This window comes from Bemisia tabaci, chromosome 6 (assembly GCF_918797505.1).
Source record: "Bemisia tabaci chromosome 6, PGI_BMITA_v3".
Lineage (NCBI taxonomy): Eukaryota > Metazoa > Arthropoda > Insecta > Hemiptera > Aleyrodidae > Bemisia > Bemisia tabaci.
Genome location: NC_092798.1, coordinates 12,840,800 through 12,860,284, shown reverse-complemented (window position 1 = coordinate 12,860,284; position 19,485 = coordinate 12,840,800). Strand labels below are relative to the sequence as shown.

Below are 19,485 nucleotides of genomic sequence, written 5' to 3'. Positions count from 1 at the left end.
CCAACTGCAGCAAAAAAGGAAAGGGTGACACAGCATTAAAAGTCGGACGTTGCTATATTCCGCATGATAAACTACAATTTTTCTAATGGAAAACTTGGAAATATTCCTCTTGATTTTTTTGTGGAGAATTGTGCCCTCAATTCATACCTGTAGATTTCAGGATTTCGAAGAGAGGTACCTATTCATAACGTTCGCAGGAAATGAACTCTATACCGAGGAAAATCAGAAAATGTATGAATTCACTTATGACTTTTTTCCCCATCAAAGTATGGCTGGGTGGAAAAACAGGGATTCATGATTTAGGAGAAAAAATCTATTTGACAGTGATCGCATGCGTCATACACAGCGCTCGCATTCAAATCAAAAATGACGCGCACATGTACTCGCCCATAAATAGATGTGCTGGGGTTAAGAGTCATCATTGATCCGAAGTTACCATGGGTCCTCCGATCAAAGTGCTTTTTGCTGTGTCGCTCGCTGTGCTCCTCGTCCAGGTAAGGACATATCTAGTTTGCTCCATGTTCTCTATCTCTCGTAACATTGTATGTACAGTAGATCCCGATCATTGTTGCCGGATAGTGCTGAAAAATCAGCACATTTCTCCGTCTGATTTCATGCAAAATATCCAAATTTTATTGCACAATCTGGCAATCTTGATCCCCGGTGTCCGCGAGGGACGCGTTCCGCGGATACTAAATTCGCGGATATGGGGGGCGTCCGGGAGGGTTTAAATTTTTACATAATCTTTGATGGAAAATTATGTCAGCGTGGGCTGTGCTAGTTTTCTGGGCAGATCGTTTTGAACCTCCATACAGAGAGAAATTTCAACACGAAAGTTTGGATAATACGCGAATTAAAACATAAAATAACCCTAAGCCTTCGGTTAAAAATTTCGAAAGAAAATGTCAGCTATAGTGTTTTTGAAGGAATGTAATGAAATAAACCGAGTGGTGAATACCAACGCTGCAATTCGAGGAGTGCATTTTCCGAGTGTCTCCATTATTTTTTCCTGCACTAAATTCACGCGAATTGTATCAAAATCAACACAAAGTTTGCATTGGTTTGTGTTTCACTTCTTGTATTAACAAAAAATAATACAAGAACACAAATAGTTTTATCAGTGTAGATAAGGGAGCAGAATAGCATCCAGCTCACATTGAAATTTTAACACCTCATAGTGGATCGAGTCAATCAGAGAAGTCGGCCATGAAATTTTTGACTAAAACTGCAAATTGATCTTTATTTCGTCTCATTTTAAACCGCGAGGGTTGCTCCTAGAAGATAATTTCACGAGGAAACTAATGAAACCACTTTTAGAACCTCAACGTTGTGTGTATAAGCGGAGTTATGAGCTATTAAAGTTTCCAAATTTTGTCCGAACTCTCCCATATTGACTCGATCCACTGTGCGTCCGTTCTACATGAAGTTCAATCTCAAGGGCCTCCTCGCCAACACCCAGGGCATTCCCGATTAACTCATTTAGCACTTTCAGAGTAAGTTGCAGCGGTTTCTCATCTTCCCCTTCTTCTTCCACCGCGTCTTGTATCGCGGGTGTTTCAATCATTTTAAGAATTTGAATGAGAAACAAGGTGTTGTATTGAATATTTATTAATTACTGAGGTACCTTTCGGCTTACGCCATCTTCGGAGTACATATTCATCGGAACATAAATATATCACAGTTACTTTAGTTATAGTTAGTTAGTTAGTATAATTTTCAGACATTCAGCGTCTCAGGCTATTAACGTCTTTACAGATAATTTTGAAAATGGGAGTATATACGAAAATTTAGATTTTTAAATTAATAGAGGTGAAGAGTTTTAGAATTTTGGTTGTAATATTGGGTTCATCGCATCACTAGTTGTCACAAGCTTAACAATATATACATCGTGGACATCACACGCAAAGTCTAAATTACGAGAAAGTCAAATAGTTCAGAGCGTTAATAGCATAAAAGCATAGCGTTAGGCGAAAGGTACCTCAGTAATTAATAAATATTCAATACAACACCTTGGTTCTCATTCAAATTCTTAATATAAAATGGTGTTGTTTAAATCAAACCTTATGAATTAATCATTTTGGCGAGATGTTCTTCTGGTAGTTCATTAGAGTGCCTGTCTAAAAGTTCCTGAATGTCCTTCGAAGTTACGTTGTTATGAACCCCGATTTTTTTCTTCTTTTTTCCCTTTTTTTTAATACTTCCTTTATTTTGGACTTTCGGTTTCCGTGATAACCTAACTTATTCCGATATGCACTGTGAAGCTTCGGCACGCGGCGTCGACGACGTTCATTGGCGGATCCAGCAAATTGGCAACATTGTCTTTTTTCCATTTAAACCTATGGAAATACATCGATTCTTGGAGGGGCCAGGTGCTCCGAGAAGAATCGATTATTTAACATAGCTTTAAATGGGAAAATCCGCTGTTGCCAAATTGCTGGATCCGCCTCTGACGACGTTATCAAGTTTTTCAACTTAGCCCATTGACCGAATCGCGGATACTCGGGCCACAAGTTCGCAGATACTGGGGTCATGCCATGCCGTGAAAAGCCACTCGCTAATACCGGGGATCTACTGTAGCTATAAAGAAGGCTACAATAAAAAATGCGTCTCTTGATTGCAAAATATAATGATACGTGACTAGAATAATTTTTAAGAAAAAGAAGAGCAATCGGAATATGTCTCGAGAATTTTTCGTGAATATTTTTGAATGAGCGAAGAGAACATCTCACTGGAAATTTCAAGAAAAACGTTTGGTTGGTTCATAAAGGGTGAAGACAAAAGGATATAGAATAGAATTAGAGCAGATATCCACGATTAGACCAAGTTATTGCTGAGACAACAATAAGATACCAAAATAGACTGAAAAACATGTATGCGGAGGCAATTAGTTCATTAAATTTTGTTATAAGAATAAAACGCTTGGAAACTCTGCAGCTTTCATCTTGACCTGGTCTGTAAGGCTTGAATGAAAGCGTGAATAGAGTGTATGAAAGGAATACATGTAAAAACAGCATAATCACCAGTATAACTTAAGAATACACCTAATTCTCTTTTAAACAGACAGAATATTCCATACTTTCTAGTCTTCTAAGCAATTTGTTTTCTCAGATGTTACTGTGTCTTATAATACCATCGGTAATTTAATTCCTGTTGATCGATACACGAATAATTTTACGTTTATGTCCTAGTAATTTTACGGTTTTTAAACTGCGGACAAAACGACTTAATTTTGTTGGGTTTGACATTTAGGAGCGGGTTTTCCCCAAATGCTTATAAAACACTCCTTTATAATTTGGCGCAATAACAAGAATATTTTCTGTTTTCCCAGTGTGGTGCACGAAAAAATGCTGACGCAGAGGGCATTGAGGATTCATCAACTGATAAAACCTGGGCGGATAGTGTGACGGATGGTGTGCAGGATGTCGTGCCGGTTCCAACAGATGAGAAAAGATCAGTAGCACTTCTAGGCCTTGATTCGAGCATCGATGACATCGTTGTCGAAATGGAACAGCACTTGGAAATCGAGACAAAATACGTTGAGAAGATTAGCAGATCGGTCGCGCGGGCTTCCAAAATTGAGAAAGGTACGCCTCACGGAAAAAGAGAAGTAAGGGTTAAGTCCCAACTTGGATGTTTCCAATTACAGTAAAAGCTCGTTAAGACGAAATACGGTTAAGACGAAAATCCCCTTAAGACGAAATTTTTTTCGGTCCCTTGACACTTCCATAAGAGTCAATGTAAAAAAAATACGGATAAGACGAAATTTCGAAATTTTGACCCGTAACCAAAGCCGGTTAGGACGAAGAAAAATTTCCGATTTTTTTCCCCTGAAATTGGGTAAAAACGACAAAAAAGAGCCAATTCCTAGGGAAAATAGACTTGTGTCTTACGTATGTTGTAGTTTTACGTACCTTGACATAAAAAGAGGAGATTGAGAGTAGATTGTGGGTATCCTCTGTTTTGCTGGATGACTGAGATGCAATCGACAGTTGGCGCGATAAACTGATTTGCGTATTTTAAAAAAATTCAAAATTTGGATTTCGTATTGTATAAAATTTAAAACTTATGGATAATAATCTTTCAAAAAGTCATTCACTTAAAATAATCTTTAATTTTAGTGTGTGTGGATTTTGAAAGTTGTCCGAATATTAAAACTGCTTCCAAAATACTTCTGCTTCCGCTTATGCCGAAAAATTTCGTCTACAGTGGAGAACGGTTAAGACGAAAACCCGCTTATGACGAAATTTTTTTCGGTCCCTTCATTTTTCGTCTTAACGAGCTTTTACTGTAATTGTGGGAGTACCCCGATAAATTAGGTAACCAACCCAAATGTTGCGGTGCCACCCCAACTTGAGTTGCGGTACTACCATAATTAGTGGGAAATGTCCAGCATCCAACAGAGCGCGGGTATGGATTCAATCGACATGAATCAATCGAAAAATGAAAACGTGAGTCTATCGACGTGATTCGATCGACGAACCCGTGAATCGATCGATTTCGTCGATAAAAATCGGTGTCAATCGAATCACATCGATCGGTTCACGTTTTTATTTTTCAATCGATTCATGTCGATTGAATCGACAATGTTGTTCGAATAATTTGTCGATCAAATCGGTGTCGATCGGTTCACGTTTTCATTTTTCGATCGATTCATGTCAATCAAATCCATACCCTCCCCCAACAAATCGGAGTATAGTGCCAAAATTTTAGGAAATAACCCCGAACACTTTTTTTCGTGCTCTCTCTACTTTTAAGCGCGCAGCTGATGCTGGCAGCGAGCGCTTTTTGCATTCAACTTGCCGCTAAAATTCTGAGATAGTAGAATCTTGCCGTGGTTAGCGCTTAGATGCCCAGACCGGGTTAAATTGACCCAGGGCATTCTACAGCTTTAAGAATTAGTCTGCAAATACATTGTAAAAAAAGATGACATTAAATTGAAGGAGAAGAAAAAATCGGGTGTTGGGGAATTTAGTTTCAAAACCACCCCTAGAAATCCCATGCCAGATCAAATTGAACCGACTATTTCCTCTGGGGGTTAGTCCAAAGAGCCTGACAACATTTTGTGACAAACTTCGGACACAAGTTTTGACCACTTAAATCCACCCTGCATAAAAAATGGTTGTCTGCCACGTATTGGCACACGATACAACGTGGCAGACAAACATGTTTCGAGTCAGCATGTGTAAGGCTATCAATTTAAGTGATCAAAACTTGTGTTACGAGTTTGTCCTTAAATATTGTCGGACTCTCGGACGGGAGCTTTGGGGCCGGTACATACGAGCTTTAAGTATGGGTCTACAAAGAAATCCTGAAAAAAAGAATCAGACATCAAATTGGAAAAAAGAATCAAACATTAAATTGGAAAAAAAGAAAAATCGAGTAACAACTCGGCTGAAGATTGAAGAGACATACTCGGACTTCGTTTCTTCACTTTTCTCCCGGATCTGAGTGATGGTGACACCTCATTGGCAGCATAGAACGGAACATCGTGAGTTCACGTCATGGCGCCTTCAAACTAACAGATACAGCACGGGCATCCGTCAAGCACGAATAGTTGTATCCCTGCGCCGTCATCAAAGCACGTTCTTTGATTCCGTTGATCTATTTCCATGTTGTGTTAGTTACCGTTTGTAGTATTTGTTGTGGTGCTCCAATAGCTACGCGAGCAATACATCTGCAGATAGGAGACACGTAATGGGGGCTCGTTTTTTTGTTTTTTTGCTTTACTTTTCTCCCTAATTTGAGCGGCATCTCACTGACACTTCACTGACCCGCTCATAGAGCGGAGTATTGCGAGTTCACGCCTGCTCCCGCCGTCGCGCCTTCAATGTTGCAGATGCAACATTGCAACATGGACATCCATCAAGTTCGAATTGTTGTATCTTTGCTCTGGGCCATCAACGCGCGTTGGCGAGTGTCTTATTTTGTAAATTTCAGAATGGTTGAGGTTAAGTTTTCTCAAAATATGCGGCTTTGAACCGCCTAACCGACAATTCTGACGAGAATGAGTTAGCAACTTTGCCGCATTCGAAGCCGCAGCTTTGCCGCATTATTTTCATTTGCTAAGTATGACAAGTATTTGCAAGTAGCTGATGTTTTCATTTTCACTCCGGTTTCGCATGAGACTGATGTAATGACGCTGTAATGTCTACAAAAATTGCAGAGGCAACCTCAGCATTACAAAAATTGCGAAGTTCTTTGTTCGTCCTGTAAAGTAGTCAGTTTTCAGATAGATAGCAATTTTTAAGAGCAGCCCAAGACAACGATAACAGTGGAAAAACAAGGATGAAAAAACGGGAAACAAGGCCGGGTTCATAAATTGTGTATTTTTAGCCTTGTTTCCCGTTTTTTTTTCATCCTTGTTAAGCGCTCAGCCGATAGGCAGCGCTTTTTGATTTCGACTTGCCTCTGAGTACTAGTATACTAGTGCTAATGCGTTTAAATGGCGCACCAGCTCATCGATGTGTAGGCTTTTTTTGGGGGGGGGGGGTCCATTTTTAAAATAAATAAAGCTGTGAAAACTGTATTTTATGCTTTTAACGTAATGCGCAGGTAGTTTCGATCGTTTGTCTATAAGAAAATTTCTTAGCGGTAGAGTAATTCTTATCGAAATTGATCGTTGAACTCAAATGAAGCCTAAAAAAAACCGCGCCTGATGAGCTCAACGGTGAGCTCATTTTTGGGAAACAAAAATACGTAGAGTCCCTTTATACTGAGAGTCAAGACAATTTGAATCCATTTCTGATTGGTTCCCGTATTTTAGGCCTTCACAGTGTCACAAACGGGAATAAAGATTACAGTTTCACCGATTGCAAAGATTATAATCTGGAATGGACCGGGGAATTACGGGTTCGGCAAGGAACAAACGGAATGAGGGAAGGAACGAAGAAAGGAATTCGAGAATGGGCCGATCAAAGATTACGAAAAACGTTCAATTTCTGTAATCTTTATTCCCGTTTGTGACTCCATGAGGGGTGTTGTCTTGACTCTCAGTATAAAGGGACTCTAAAAATACGCGTTTACGGTTTCCTTGGTAACCTTTGTTTGCTATCAGCTGATGTTTTATTTCCATTTCCCAGCCAAGTCGACGGAGTTTATACGTCCTTTCTTCATTAAATACATTTACTAACACCTGAGCGCTTTTCTAATACGACAGTATTAGAACTTTCCCGCTGGTTTTTCCACTGTTTTCAGATAAGCGGTGTTGCTCCTCATTGAACATACAGCATTAACCCGTTTGTTCCTTCTTTCAGTGAAAAAAATGGTGAAGAGATTCCTCCAAGTAAACAGGAGAGACATCGGTCAAACCCGGAACTCAGTGAGGGACATCATTTGCAACAAATATCAAAATTTCAAGAGGCTTACCACGCTCGTCAAACCATCAGATCCCGACATCATTGAACCATGTTTCAACAACAAACTCGAACCAACGACGACTCGCCTGAATAAAATCATCGCTGACGTAAGTCATTGCAGTCAGTGGCGTGGCGTGAATTTCTTTAAGAAAAAATATTCAAAAACCTGATGGAAAATAGAGGAAGATTGGATATTTTCTGTATCTATTTCTTAGAAATTTAAAATTAAGAAAACAGATAGAAAAAACACAGAATGTAGACAACAAAATTGTCTGTTTTCCTTGTATTCAGTGTCCGGAACCTAGACAGAAAATAGTGGTATAATAATTTTCTTACTTCTATTTGATACGTCTATATTCTTTCCATTTTCTTTCCATTTTATTTTTCTGCCTAGAAAATAGAAAATTTCTAAATTAGTGCTAGACAGAAAATAGAACCCCATGCTACTTGGGTCTCTGCAATTTCACGCAGCTTCAGTATTCGTGATAATTTTCAACTACTACGTCACACTGCGCCAAAAAATACGAGAACAGACCATATTGGTGACTGCACTGCAGTCACCAATATGAAAAATAAAATGGAAAGAATATAGACGTATCAAACAGAAGTAAGAAAATTATTATACCACTATTTTCTGTCTAGGTTCCGGACACTGAATACAAGGAAAACAGACAATTTTGTTGTCTACATTCTGTGTTTTTTCTATCTGTTTCCTTAATTTTAAATTTCTAAGAAATAGATACAGAAAATATCCAATCTTCCTCTATTTTCCATCAGGTTTTTGAATATTTTTTCTTAAAGAAATAGCCCTGTCAATTTTCTAAACGGACAGTAGATCCATTTTGTAGACAGGAAATAGACCTATGATCTCTAGTAAATAGTGAGACTAACTTTTTATTTTCTGTCTACTTTCCATAATGCTTGCTACTTTTTCTTTATTTTCTAAATTTCCTTCATTAATTTTTTTTCCATTAAATATTTTCATTTTGCTATTTGGGAATTGAAGGATGGTTTCACGATAACTGGAATAGTTTTGTCGCTGTAACAGACAACACAGTTTTCGGTCATACTTATAGTAATAATGACGATCACTCGAATTTTCTTGCATTAATCTACACAGGGTTACGTGTTATAAAGCTTTTCAAAGATAAACGCTCTACTTTTCAATTTCAATATATAAATGGCCGAAAATGTGCTGTCTGTTACGCTGACTAACAGACAGCATGTACTCAGAATTTACATAATATTAATTGAGAGGTAGAGCAATAAATCATTAGAAAGCGTTATAATACGTAGCCCTTTGAAGATTAATGCGAAAACATTCAAGTGACTATCATTTCTACTAAAAATGTGTTGTCTGTTACGGCAACAAAACTAGTCCAGTTCACGTGAAACTACTTTGAAATATTGGCCATTGGTATCGTGCAAGGCCGACCAGAAGATAAAGGGGAGGGGATAGAACTTTCGCCCCGCGGCCCGAGATCACGAGGTCGAATTTTTGAAGTCCCTGAGAAATTTGGTAATCCGTCTCAGAGCCTCACGAATACTCATAATTCTTTCTAGTCAAGTCTAGAGAGGGTAAAGTAGAGACGAATTTTGAGGAAACTTTCTGGTATACTATTCCTGTGTATTTTTGGTCGCTGAAGCCGAATTTCAGTTCCTCAATTATTGAAGAAACATATAACAGTTGTGTAGCATTATCATTAATTGAAGCTGTGAAAGTAACGTGTGCCGTCCTGGCTTATTTATTTAACAACCTCGAGGTGCAAAATTAGCAGCGTTGGTTGTCGGCGTAACACTTCATTTTTTTCAGTGTAACTAAATCACAGAATCCATTCCCATATTTTCACATTTTTCGTATAGCGGCAAATCATTTTTACTCCCTGCAATAATCTATTTCCGAAATTATTCTGTCGGATTTTATTTGAGATTCGCTATATGTTTGTACTTTTGCTTTCTTAAAAATAACCTTGAATTCCACTTAATCGTGACGCAAACCGTGTGGGACCCTAGGGTGCGTCAAAAAAAATGAAAGTCTGAAATGTTCCGCTCCCCAGGCGGCAATCGATGACGTTTGGTAAAAAAACATGTTTGCCAAAATTTGGGCCAATTTCAACCATTTTAAATGGTGCCAAAGGTCAATTTTGTGATGAAATTATGATATTTTGGTTTAGACCTCGATTTCGTACAAAAAACTCGATTTTACGCTGAAATCGTGCGTTTACGAGAAAAATGCCAAAGAACTCGACTTGTAGAGGATAAAATTTTACACTAGGGGGACGTCTTTATAACCGATGAAAATCAAATTGAACTAGAAAAACTCAACTCGGTATTTATTTTTTTGGTCCTCAGAATTTCCGAGGTCTTACAAAGTAGAGGTTTAAAAGACTAATTTTTCACGAAAATTAGTCGAAAGAGGGTATAAATGAACTGTAGGCAAGTGTTGAGGATGCAAATGTCATCAGAACTTCCTCAGTTTCAAAAAAAGTTCCAACAATTTTGCACAATCCTCCAAAAAGTGTACGGCTCGAGAAGCAGGATCGTGCTATAATAGTAAGTGGAAAGTGCGGTTTGACCGGGAAAAATTGCGTAACAAACTTTCCCTATGTAATCGTCATCAGTAGGTCCCCCTGAACAACTTCCTAAAAGTTAAAAATGGCCCGACCCCGGAACACCCCTCAAAAAGTTAAAATTGAAAATGGCGGCCGTAATAAGAGGGTCCGGGAAATCGGTATTTTAAAATGCTCATTCTGTCTCATCATGTTAGGTATCATTTCCTATGTAATTTTGGTCGTAGATTTCATAAATGAATTCCGCAAGGCCCCTTCTGAGCTTACGTTTCTCTCGGTAGTCGTATGTTTCCTTTAATTTCCTTTATTAAATACGTTTATAACATCAAATGTAAGTTTCTTGGCCATAAATACATGAAAATAAAGACACTTCACTTTCCTTGTTCCTTCAGTGAATATTTAAAAAAATGCAACCTCCTGCCTTTCACATTTGGCCGCCATCTTTGATTTGGAGCGCCTTCCTTGGCCGGAGGACCTTGTGGAATTCCTTAATGAAATTTACGACCAAAATTACATAGGAAATGATACCTAACATGATGAGACAGAATGAGCATTTTAAAATACCGATTTCCCGGACCCTCTTATTACGGCCGCCATTTTCAATTTTAACTTTTTTGAGGGGTGTTCCGGGGTCGGGCCATTTTTAACTTTTAGGAAGTTGTTCAGGGGGACCTACTGATGACGATTACATAGGGAAAGTTTGTTACGCAATTTTTCCCGGTCAAACCGCACTTTCCCCTTACTATTATAGCACGATCCTGCTTCTCGAGCCGTACACTTTTTGGAGGATTGTGCAAAATTGTTGGAACTTTTTTTGAAACTGAGGAAGTTCTGATGACATTTGCATCCTCAACACTTGCCTACAGTTCATTTATACCCTCTTTCGACTAATTTTCGTGAAAAATTAGTCTTTTAAACCTCTACTTTGTAAGACCTCGGAAATTCTGAGGACCAAAAAAATAAATACCGAGTTGAGTTTTTCTAGTTCAATTTGATTTTTATCGGTTACAAAGACGTCCCCTAGTGTAAAATTTCATCCTCTACAAGTCGAGTTCTTTGGCATTTTTCTCGTAAACGCACGATTTCAGCGTAAAATCGAGTTTTTTGTACGAAATCGAGGTCTAAACCAAAATATCATAATTTCATCACAAAATTGACCTTTGGCACCATTTAAAATGGTTGAAATTGGCCCAAATTTTGGCAAACATGTTTTTTTACCAAACGTCATCGATTGCCGCCTGGGGAGCGGAACATTTCAGACTTTCATTTTTTTTTGACGCACCCTAGTGGGACCCTCTGAGCAGAAGGAGCCGCACGGTGAATCGAGTAAATAGGAGAGGTCGGACAAAATTCGGGAACTTTAAACGCTTACAACTCCGTTTCTACAAAACTTCGAGGTTCTAAAAGTGGTTCCATTGGTTTCCTCGTGAAATTTCCTTCATGAAACACTTTTTAATATTTAAAATGTAACGAAATTGACATTAAAATTGGCTGTTTCAGTCAAAAATTTCATGTCCGACCTCTCTAATTGACTCGATCCATTGTGAGCCGTTTCCGGTGCGAGTATATAAATACTTCCCAAATTTTCCCGAGTGCAAAAGCATTTAATCGATGGACCATTATTGTTTCACAGCCGCAAAGGAACTATCGCCGAATCCGACGCGACCAGAAGGCACTCATGAAGCAGAGTGAAGGACTGTATACCTTGGAGCAATGGAAGGGATTCTATGAGAATAAAGTCAAGACAGAATCAGTGGCAACCTACAAGAATGAGTTAAATGCCATAAAGGAGGCATCACTCAAGGCTCTGAAGACCCTCTACAACGCTTACATCGTCTGGGATAAATTGGACGTGGATATGAAAGACGGTCTCAAATATCCAAGCGACGTCGATGGAAAAGTAGAGCTGGTTCAAGCAGCAATTAACACTGGGACTGAATTTGGTTGCGAGGCAATGTTGGAGGCTCTCAAGGAGGCGGACAGAGCTGAAAAGAGGAAGAGGGCTGCTGCGCGAAAAGAGGCCGCCACTGCTGCCCAAAGGGCACCTGGCCAAGCCGAGATTGATGACTAAGCTTCAGGAGTGAATGCATTCGTTACCGAGAAAACCCGATTTCAAGCGCAAACGCATTTGGACCGCGTTTAGCAGAGAGGCAACAAGCCTCATCGTCATCGGCTATTGTCAAATACACTGAAAAAATAGTATCACAACCCTAACTGGACCGCGTTAAACAGAAAGGAACCAAGCCGCATCAGCTATTGCCAAGTTTAACTGGGCAATTAAATTTTTTACGAGATAACGTTTGTTCGGATTTCTTCAAAAATTTTAAGGAATTTGCTTTGTACCAAGGAGAATTTTCACTGAAATTTGCACGAAAATTCGCACAACTGTTTTCATGTAGAAAATTAAATTGCCCAATTAAACTTGGCAGTAGCTGATGTGGCTTGGTTCCCTTCTGTTTAACGCGGTCTAACTATACTCCTGGCTGATTTTGACGCCAGATATAAGAGTAGTTATACTAGGCAAGGGTGTGTTTGATCCCATTACACTTTCGGCAGAATCAACAGTACCTCTGCCTGGAGCGACTACTCTTATATCTGGCGCCAAAATCAGTCAGGAGTATAGTTGGGATTGTGATACATTTTTTTCCCGTGATGTAACCGGGCAGTTTAAGTTTTAACAAGAGAACGTTTGGGCGGATTCCTTTGAAAATTTTAAGGAATTTACCTTGTACTACGCAGAAAATCCCCTGAAATTTGCACACACAAAAAATCCGCAAAACCGTTTTCATGTAAGAAATTAAAGTGCCCGATTAAATTTGGGGATAGCTAATGTTGCTTGGTTCTTTTCTGCTTAACGCGGTCCAGTTGAGGCATAATGGCGTTGGGTGCATAATGAGCATCTCTCAGTAGTGGTGTTTCAGAATCTTCGGTGCTAATTTATCCTTTAGAGAGGACTAGAATGGCGAATTTTCTGAGATTTTACGTTCACAGAATTGTAAAGTCGTAGAGAATATTCAGTAAAAGTCACAACGAATCACATACGAGTTACTTTAATCATACGCCGTTGAAGCGTTAGCGAAGATTTTAAGACACCTGAACCAAGAAATGCCCTCTCTGCACTCAGCACATTTAATTGGACGTATTTCTATCGAATAGTAGTTTTTGCGTGCAGACATTCAATCCAATAAGTTGCGGTTGGACCTGCGGTAAGAGTGGTCTGGCCACAATTTTTTTTTTTTTTTTTTTCGTAAAGTACGACGAAAAACAGCCAAAATTTTATTGTTACAGAATGTTGCAAACGTCGTAAACGTTAAATTTAAAGGCTGTATTGTGCAATGATGTGTCTTTTTTAACTCCTTTAAGACGTATAAATTGTTTGGTTTGCGTTTATGAGAATAGACGAGTTTATTTGATGTTATGAGTTTGGCCTGCGAAGGGTTGGACAAATTAGTTTTGCCGAGGAAGTTTCGGTGTGGAATATAGCAGGTAGCCTGGAATGATATCTTTTAAGAACGAAACATTTGGCTTGTGAGAGGAATTATAAGTGAAATGGTTTGCCGAGGTAAGATACGTAGTATCAATTAACCCTGCTTTAAATTAAAAATAAAATCTCATTGCACAACTGCAACCAGTTTTGCAAAAAAAGGAACTAACTGAAGTCGGGTTTTCTTGGCAGCTTATTTATCTCCAGAATTTTATAGAATTTAGACAGAAATGCAAAGGCTGTCTACGTAACGGACCACGTAATTTTAAAATAAGTAAAGAGCTATATAAATTAGCATAACTGATATTATTTTGTGTTTATAAGTGTTTGTGTGTTTACGTGTTTTTGCAACTTAATATTTTTCATGAATTCGCAATTTTACAAATAAATGTCAATTACACGTTTTGCAATGAACATAAAATATAGTAATTCAATTCCCATGTTTATAGTGATCAGCGAGGTTACAAGAAGCGGCTACACATTAAGATGAAATACTCTTGGATTTGCTACTTCACAAATGTTGCCTCACTTAAGAAATGTGTTCTCAAAAATTGGTATTGCTTCCCCTAAGATTAGATCCATGTAAACAAGTATTTTTTGACGGAGAATCAACCAAGATATCCTCTTGATTTTCCCTTTGAATATTTTTGAATAATCAAAGATAATTCACAGAGAATTTCACAAAAATCTCGTGATTAGTTGCATTTTGAAAAAAATAAAATAAGAGCGGAGATGTGCAACGTGACAGTCAGAAATTTGCATTTTTCAACTCCAGCTATTACCTTGCAAGACGTACTGTAACTATTCATAAATTTTTTTACTAAATTAAAACCTCACATTATTCAAGGAGCGTGGTGGAGGAAGAATAAGGCCAAGGTTTTCCAGAGGAATGACATGGTTTTTTGTGAGTTGAATTTACAACTAAAATTAATTAAAATAGACAGCGCATATACAAGGGTTTAAATTGAGGAATCCTTAAGTTATCCTCAATGTTAACGGAAAGGCTAACTTTTTAAAATAAATTTGATACATGAATCCTTCCCATAAAACAACAATTCGTTAAATCCTTTAAAATCAACACTGAAAATTATCTATATAAACAACATACCACTTAAAATGAGTTTGAAAACAACTTCGTCGACTGAGAAAATGATGCAAGTGTTTTTAGAATGAACAAACGATTAATAATTTCTGATCCATGAACTTAGTGGAAGATAAGTAGCTTGACAAAACGAACAACGGAAACTGAGTACAACTGATGCAAAGATTACTCACAGATAAGAAGAGAATGAATTTGGTGAAATTAGACATAATTTACAGCGAGGCAATGCAATCAACGAGGGTTGTCCACTTGTCCAGGAAGTAAGTTTACCTGTTCAATCTCTCCTAAACTAAGATAGGTTGAGAAAATATGTAAAAAGCGTTGAAAAGCCACTACTCTCGGCTCTATAATGCGCTATAGATTTTTAAATTTGGCTAAATAAAACTCTAAAAATGTGGGTTTTTCTGAACCCACCTCCTCTCCGCACGGGCTCAAAATTTTACGGAGCTTCATTCGAAAGTGAGCCGCTGTGTCTATCGCTCATAGCAAAAAAGTGGCTTAGATGTGAGTGAGACGCATGTAAAACATAAGGAAGGACACATTTTCCAACATGGAAATAGCAGGATTGACCGTGTTTACGTTGATTATCGGTGCGGGTTTGGACTGCAGTACATGAAAATGTTAAGCTACGTTTAGTCAACTCGTAGAGTTGTAACGCTGAATTTGGTTTCGGTGTCTGAATAGAGCTCTATTATTTGTTATCTTGCCAAGGAAGGTGACCCTAACTGCTCAAATTCAGGTTAATTTATGGTAAAAGAGTTGTAAAAGCTGCATATTTTTCCAAATCATGCATCTTTGACGAAATTCTTCGAGAACGGGCAGGATAACTTGAATTCTTATGAAGGATTCGGTTAGCTAGTGAGAATGAACGTTGACAATTTTGTGAAATTTTGCTCGGATGCAACTGATTTTGAAGTGAACAGGACTAATCCTGCTATTTCCTCGTCGGAAAATGTCCTTACTTATGTTTTACATGTATCTCAACCACCTCTAAGCCACTTTTTTGCCATGAGCGATAGACACAGTGGCTCACTTGCGAATGAAGCTCCGTAAAATTTTGAACCCGTGCGGAGAGGAGGTGGGTTCAGAGAAACGCACATTTCTAGAGTTTTATTCAACCAAATTTAAAAATCAATAGCACGTTATAGAGCTGAAAGTAGTACGTAATCATTGCTGAGCGGGTGATGCTTTTGGCCTACCGCGAAATTGAAGGCAATATAGCGATATGCGTATATCCCCGAAACTCATAGACATCATAAATGCGAAAATACAGCTTTCTAAAGTTTTTAGTCGAAATGCGCTACGATTCAGTGTGCAAATTTCAGTTGAGAGGAATTCTGTAGATATTTTCATATTTTTCAGGAAAGATAATATTTTTTAAACTCTGCAAGTGAGATATTGTTTTAAACATCTATCCTTAAATTATTCAATCATTATCAAATCAATTCCATTCATTCGCTCAATTCTTATTCAATTATTCAATTACTTTAACCCCATTCATCACTCATACATATATTCTAAGATTACCTCAGCATCAGCATTATTAGATAAATCATGATGAAAAATGTTTATAACATTTAGCGATTTTTTACGAAGATCATTTTATAGGTCACCATCAATTAATTAATATTATTTTTTAACTTGAACCAGGGAACCTGTAGTCAAATTGTTTTAGATGGAACATAATTCAAATATGAATTGGATTGCATTTTGCAAAAAGAAACTAAGAGTATTCCAATGTCGCCAAAATTGTGCAACTTTTTTTACATTACAAACATACACTGATTACTTTAACAAATTTCACCTTTACTCCCAATAAATTATAGATTCAAGACAAACATTATTCTTGTAAATTTAGTTTTTTGCAGGATTTCAGTAATTTTATTGCATGGAGTTGTACAATCTAGCAACATCGGAATGCTCTTGGTTCCTGTCTAAAAAATGCAATACAATTTCGATGGAAGTATATTTGAAGATGTCACTAAAATACTAAAATACAAAAAACAAATGGGTATACAAGGCTAGAGGAGACATAAAACAACCAGGACGTTTCGAGCCTATTACATGCCCATTCTCAACTGGAACAGAAGATAAAAATGTGTGTTGGAGATGATAATTATCGTCAAGAATAAGGTGAACTATGCAACTTTAGAGCTGACATAGATGGATTGAGCGCACCCTATCATCAGTTCTTCTGTGGTAGAGAAGAGCCTCTATAAATACTCCTTGGTTGGTGTAGAGGTTGGCCTATTATCAAGGAGGTGATGGTGCCCCTCTGTCCATCTTTGCTCTGTATTTCAGTTTGCACTGATTCCTACCTCGGTCAGTTGCATGCTCATTTTCTCGTTTTAATTTTTACATTTTTAGCTTCTGTTCCAGTTGAGAATGGGCATGTAATTAGCCCGAAACGTCCTGGTTGTTTTATGTCTCCTCTATAGCCTTGTATCCCCATTTGTTTTTTGTATTTTAGTGTATTTTTATTGTTGTCTGCATTCGGGCGATTGTGTCTCCCTCGCTCTTTAAAGATGTCTTTTCATGAAACATGTTTGTTCAAAGCCTCGGCGTATTTTCAACATGACCGAATTACGATTGGGGTCAGTTAGAAGCTCTCCAACGAAAACGAGAAAATTGGCGAACAAACCCACGCCGAGAACGATAAACGCGGATTGCAAATCGTTGAAACTATAAGCTCGCGGCTCGTCGTCATCCGTTTCAATCAGTACTGGCACAACATTTAACACTTCATATTCGTGGTATAGTGTTTCGAGCATTTTTCTCGTGTGTCCTCCCTCACAAAGTCGATGTATCAACAGGTTGAATTCATCACGAACGAAGGAAAATTTCCGCATCGGAAACATGTACGGAATAGTTGTCAAGCATTCTTTCATCACATGGTACTCATTTTTTTGACTCGGTATCAAAGGAGTCTTGGATCAAGGCCATTTACAAAAAGAAGGGTAGGAAGGACGACTGTAACAACTACCGAGGGCTCTCAGTGACCGGGACAATAAGCAAAGTGTACGGGAAGATACTGAAAGCGAAGATCGAGGACGAATGGCAGGATCACGAAGCAGAGGAGCAGGCTGGTTTTAGAGCTGGCAGGTCTACGATAGATCACCTCTTTGTTATTGTCCAGGTCATTGAGAAGAAAATGGCCGTAGCTCAGGAACTGCATTTAATTTTTGTGGATCTCCAGAAGGGGTATGACAGCGTGCCGTTGGTGAAACTTTGGGAGGCCTTGGAAAAATCGAATTTTAACGGGGGGTTGATTGACGCTGTTAAGCGATTTTATAAAGGGAGTTTTACCAAAGTTAAGTGCCATGGGGGGTTATCAGCGGGATTTTATGTGACTAAGGGTTTAAAACAGGGATGTTGTTTGTCGCCAACATTATTTAAAATTTATTTCGAGTGCGTGCTAAAAGAATGGAAAAAGAAATGCTCTGGTATGGGTGTCCCCTTGGGTGATCTCGAAACTCTGTTTACTCTGTGCTTTGCTGATGACCAGGTGGTGGTTGCTCAAGATCAAGATGACGCGGAATACATGATGCGCAAGTTAGTAGAAGAGTATCGGAAGTGGGGTCTGGAAGTCAGCATATCCAAATCTGAGAAGATGACTTTTGGCGGTGATCAGCAAAGCATTGAGTTGGAGGATGGGCAGCAGATCAAAGGCTGCGAGCACTTTAAGTACTTGGGAGTGCGGTTGACCCAGGATGGAAGGACGGATCAAGCTATCAGGGAAAGAACACCTTAGCAAGGAAGGCTATAGCGATGTTAAATGGAATCCTCTGGGATCAGCGGATTTCCAAAGATAACAAGAGGAGGATATACAACGCTGTAGTCAAAAGTATATTAACATACGGATGTGAAGTTTGGCAGCTGAAGAAACGGACACAGGATATGCTAAGAGCAACGGAGATGGATTTCTGGAGAAGGTCAGCAGGAATTTCTAGGAGAGATCGGGTCCGTAATGATAGAGTGCGTCAGATAATGGAAGTCGAAAATGACATCGTGTTCGACGTCATGACCAAACAACTTGTTTGGTATGGTCATGTCAATAGGATGACGGAAGAGAGGCTGCCAAAAAAGATGCTTGATTGGGTTCCTCCTGGGAGGAGACGTAGGGGACGCCCAGTGAGAGGTTGGCGACAGGGGGTGTTAAATGAGATAAGAGATTGTCAACTCCCTGATGACCTGTGGGAAGACCGAGCTTTGTGGCGATTAGGCGTCGCACAGCGCCAAAGAGCGCTATAAAAGCGACTCATATATATATATATATATATAATATATATATATATATATATATTATATATATATATATATAATATAAGGAGTCACCTTGACGGACTGTTTCGACCCGAGGACAAATGGAATGCTCGTCAAAAGAGCATCTATCTCCCCAATATTTTCCACATTTTCCGCTAGATCTTTTGGAGAGGACCTCTCTGCCCCAAAACTCCAATTCGACGAAGCCCCTTTCTCATAAAATTCGGGGATAGTTAGATTACTTCCCATCGCAATGTCCGTGAATACGTACCAATTATAATACTGCAAATTGTTAGTGAGTTTCGCCTTCAGTCTATCAGACTAGCTCAATCGGTCGAACAACTCCGAGGCCGTCTCTAAGTCAGTTGTTTGAATAAACAAATCTGATCTCTCCAAGTCCCCTAAACTGTCAATCTCTGGATACTTCTCTGTGCGGCTCAGTAAGGTCGTCATGCGACTTAAAAATACGGTGGAGATGATGATCGCTGAAAAACTGAGAAGGGTGAAAAGGATTTTTCCCGTGAACAATCGGCCCAAATGTAGGGTCGGTGGGCTGCCGCATACAAAATACGCGTAAACGGTCAACAGCGAAGAGGTATCTCTATAATGATCGGTTTCTGTCTCTGAATAGAGACGGCGGAAAACTTCGCACTGAAAATATTGGAATGCGTATTGAACTGCAACGAATAGGATTATAGCGATGAGAACGAG

At 38.8% G+C, this 19,485-nt stretch overlaps 1 protein-coding gene across 1 annotated transcript; it reads left to right on the top strand.

The window, feature by feature from the left end:
- Window positions 1–352: 352 nt before the first annotated feature.
- LOC109042535 (uncharacterized) lies at window positions 353–13,830 on the top strand. Its single transcript, XM_019059341.2, has 4 exons — window positions 353–494; window positions 3,329–3,584; window positions 7,254–7,462; window positions 11,559–13,830. The coding sequence occupies exons 1-4, from the start codon at window positions 438–440 to the stop codon at window positions 11,994–11,996; spliced, it is 960 nt and encodes a 319-aa protein (XP_018914886.2). The 5' UTR covers window positions 353–437; the 3' UTR covers window positions 11,997–13,830.
- The last annotated feature ends 5,655 nt before the right edge of the window (window positions 13,831–19,485 follow it).

Bases quoted from the DNA above. Each gene is read 5' to 3' on its own strand.
- LOC109042535 (XM_019059341.2), top strand. From the start codon at position 438: ATGGGTCCTCCGATCAAAGTGCTTTTTGCTGTGTCGCTCGCTGTGCTC. The intron at 3,585-7,253 runs GTACGCCTCACG...TCCTTCTTTCAG, and splicing joins GGCTTCCAAAATTGAGAAAG to TGAAAAAAATGGTGAAGAGA. The intron at 7,463-11,558 runs GTAAGTCATTGC...ATTGTTTCACAG, and splicing joins TGAATAAAATCATCGCTGAC to CCGCAAAGGAACTATCGCCG.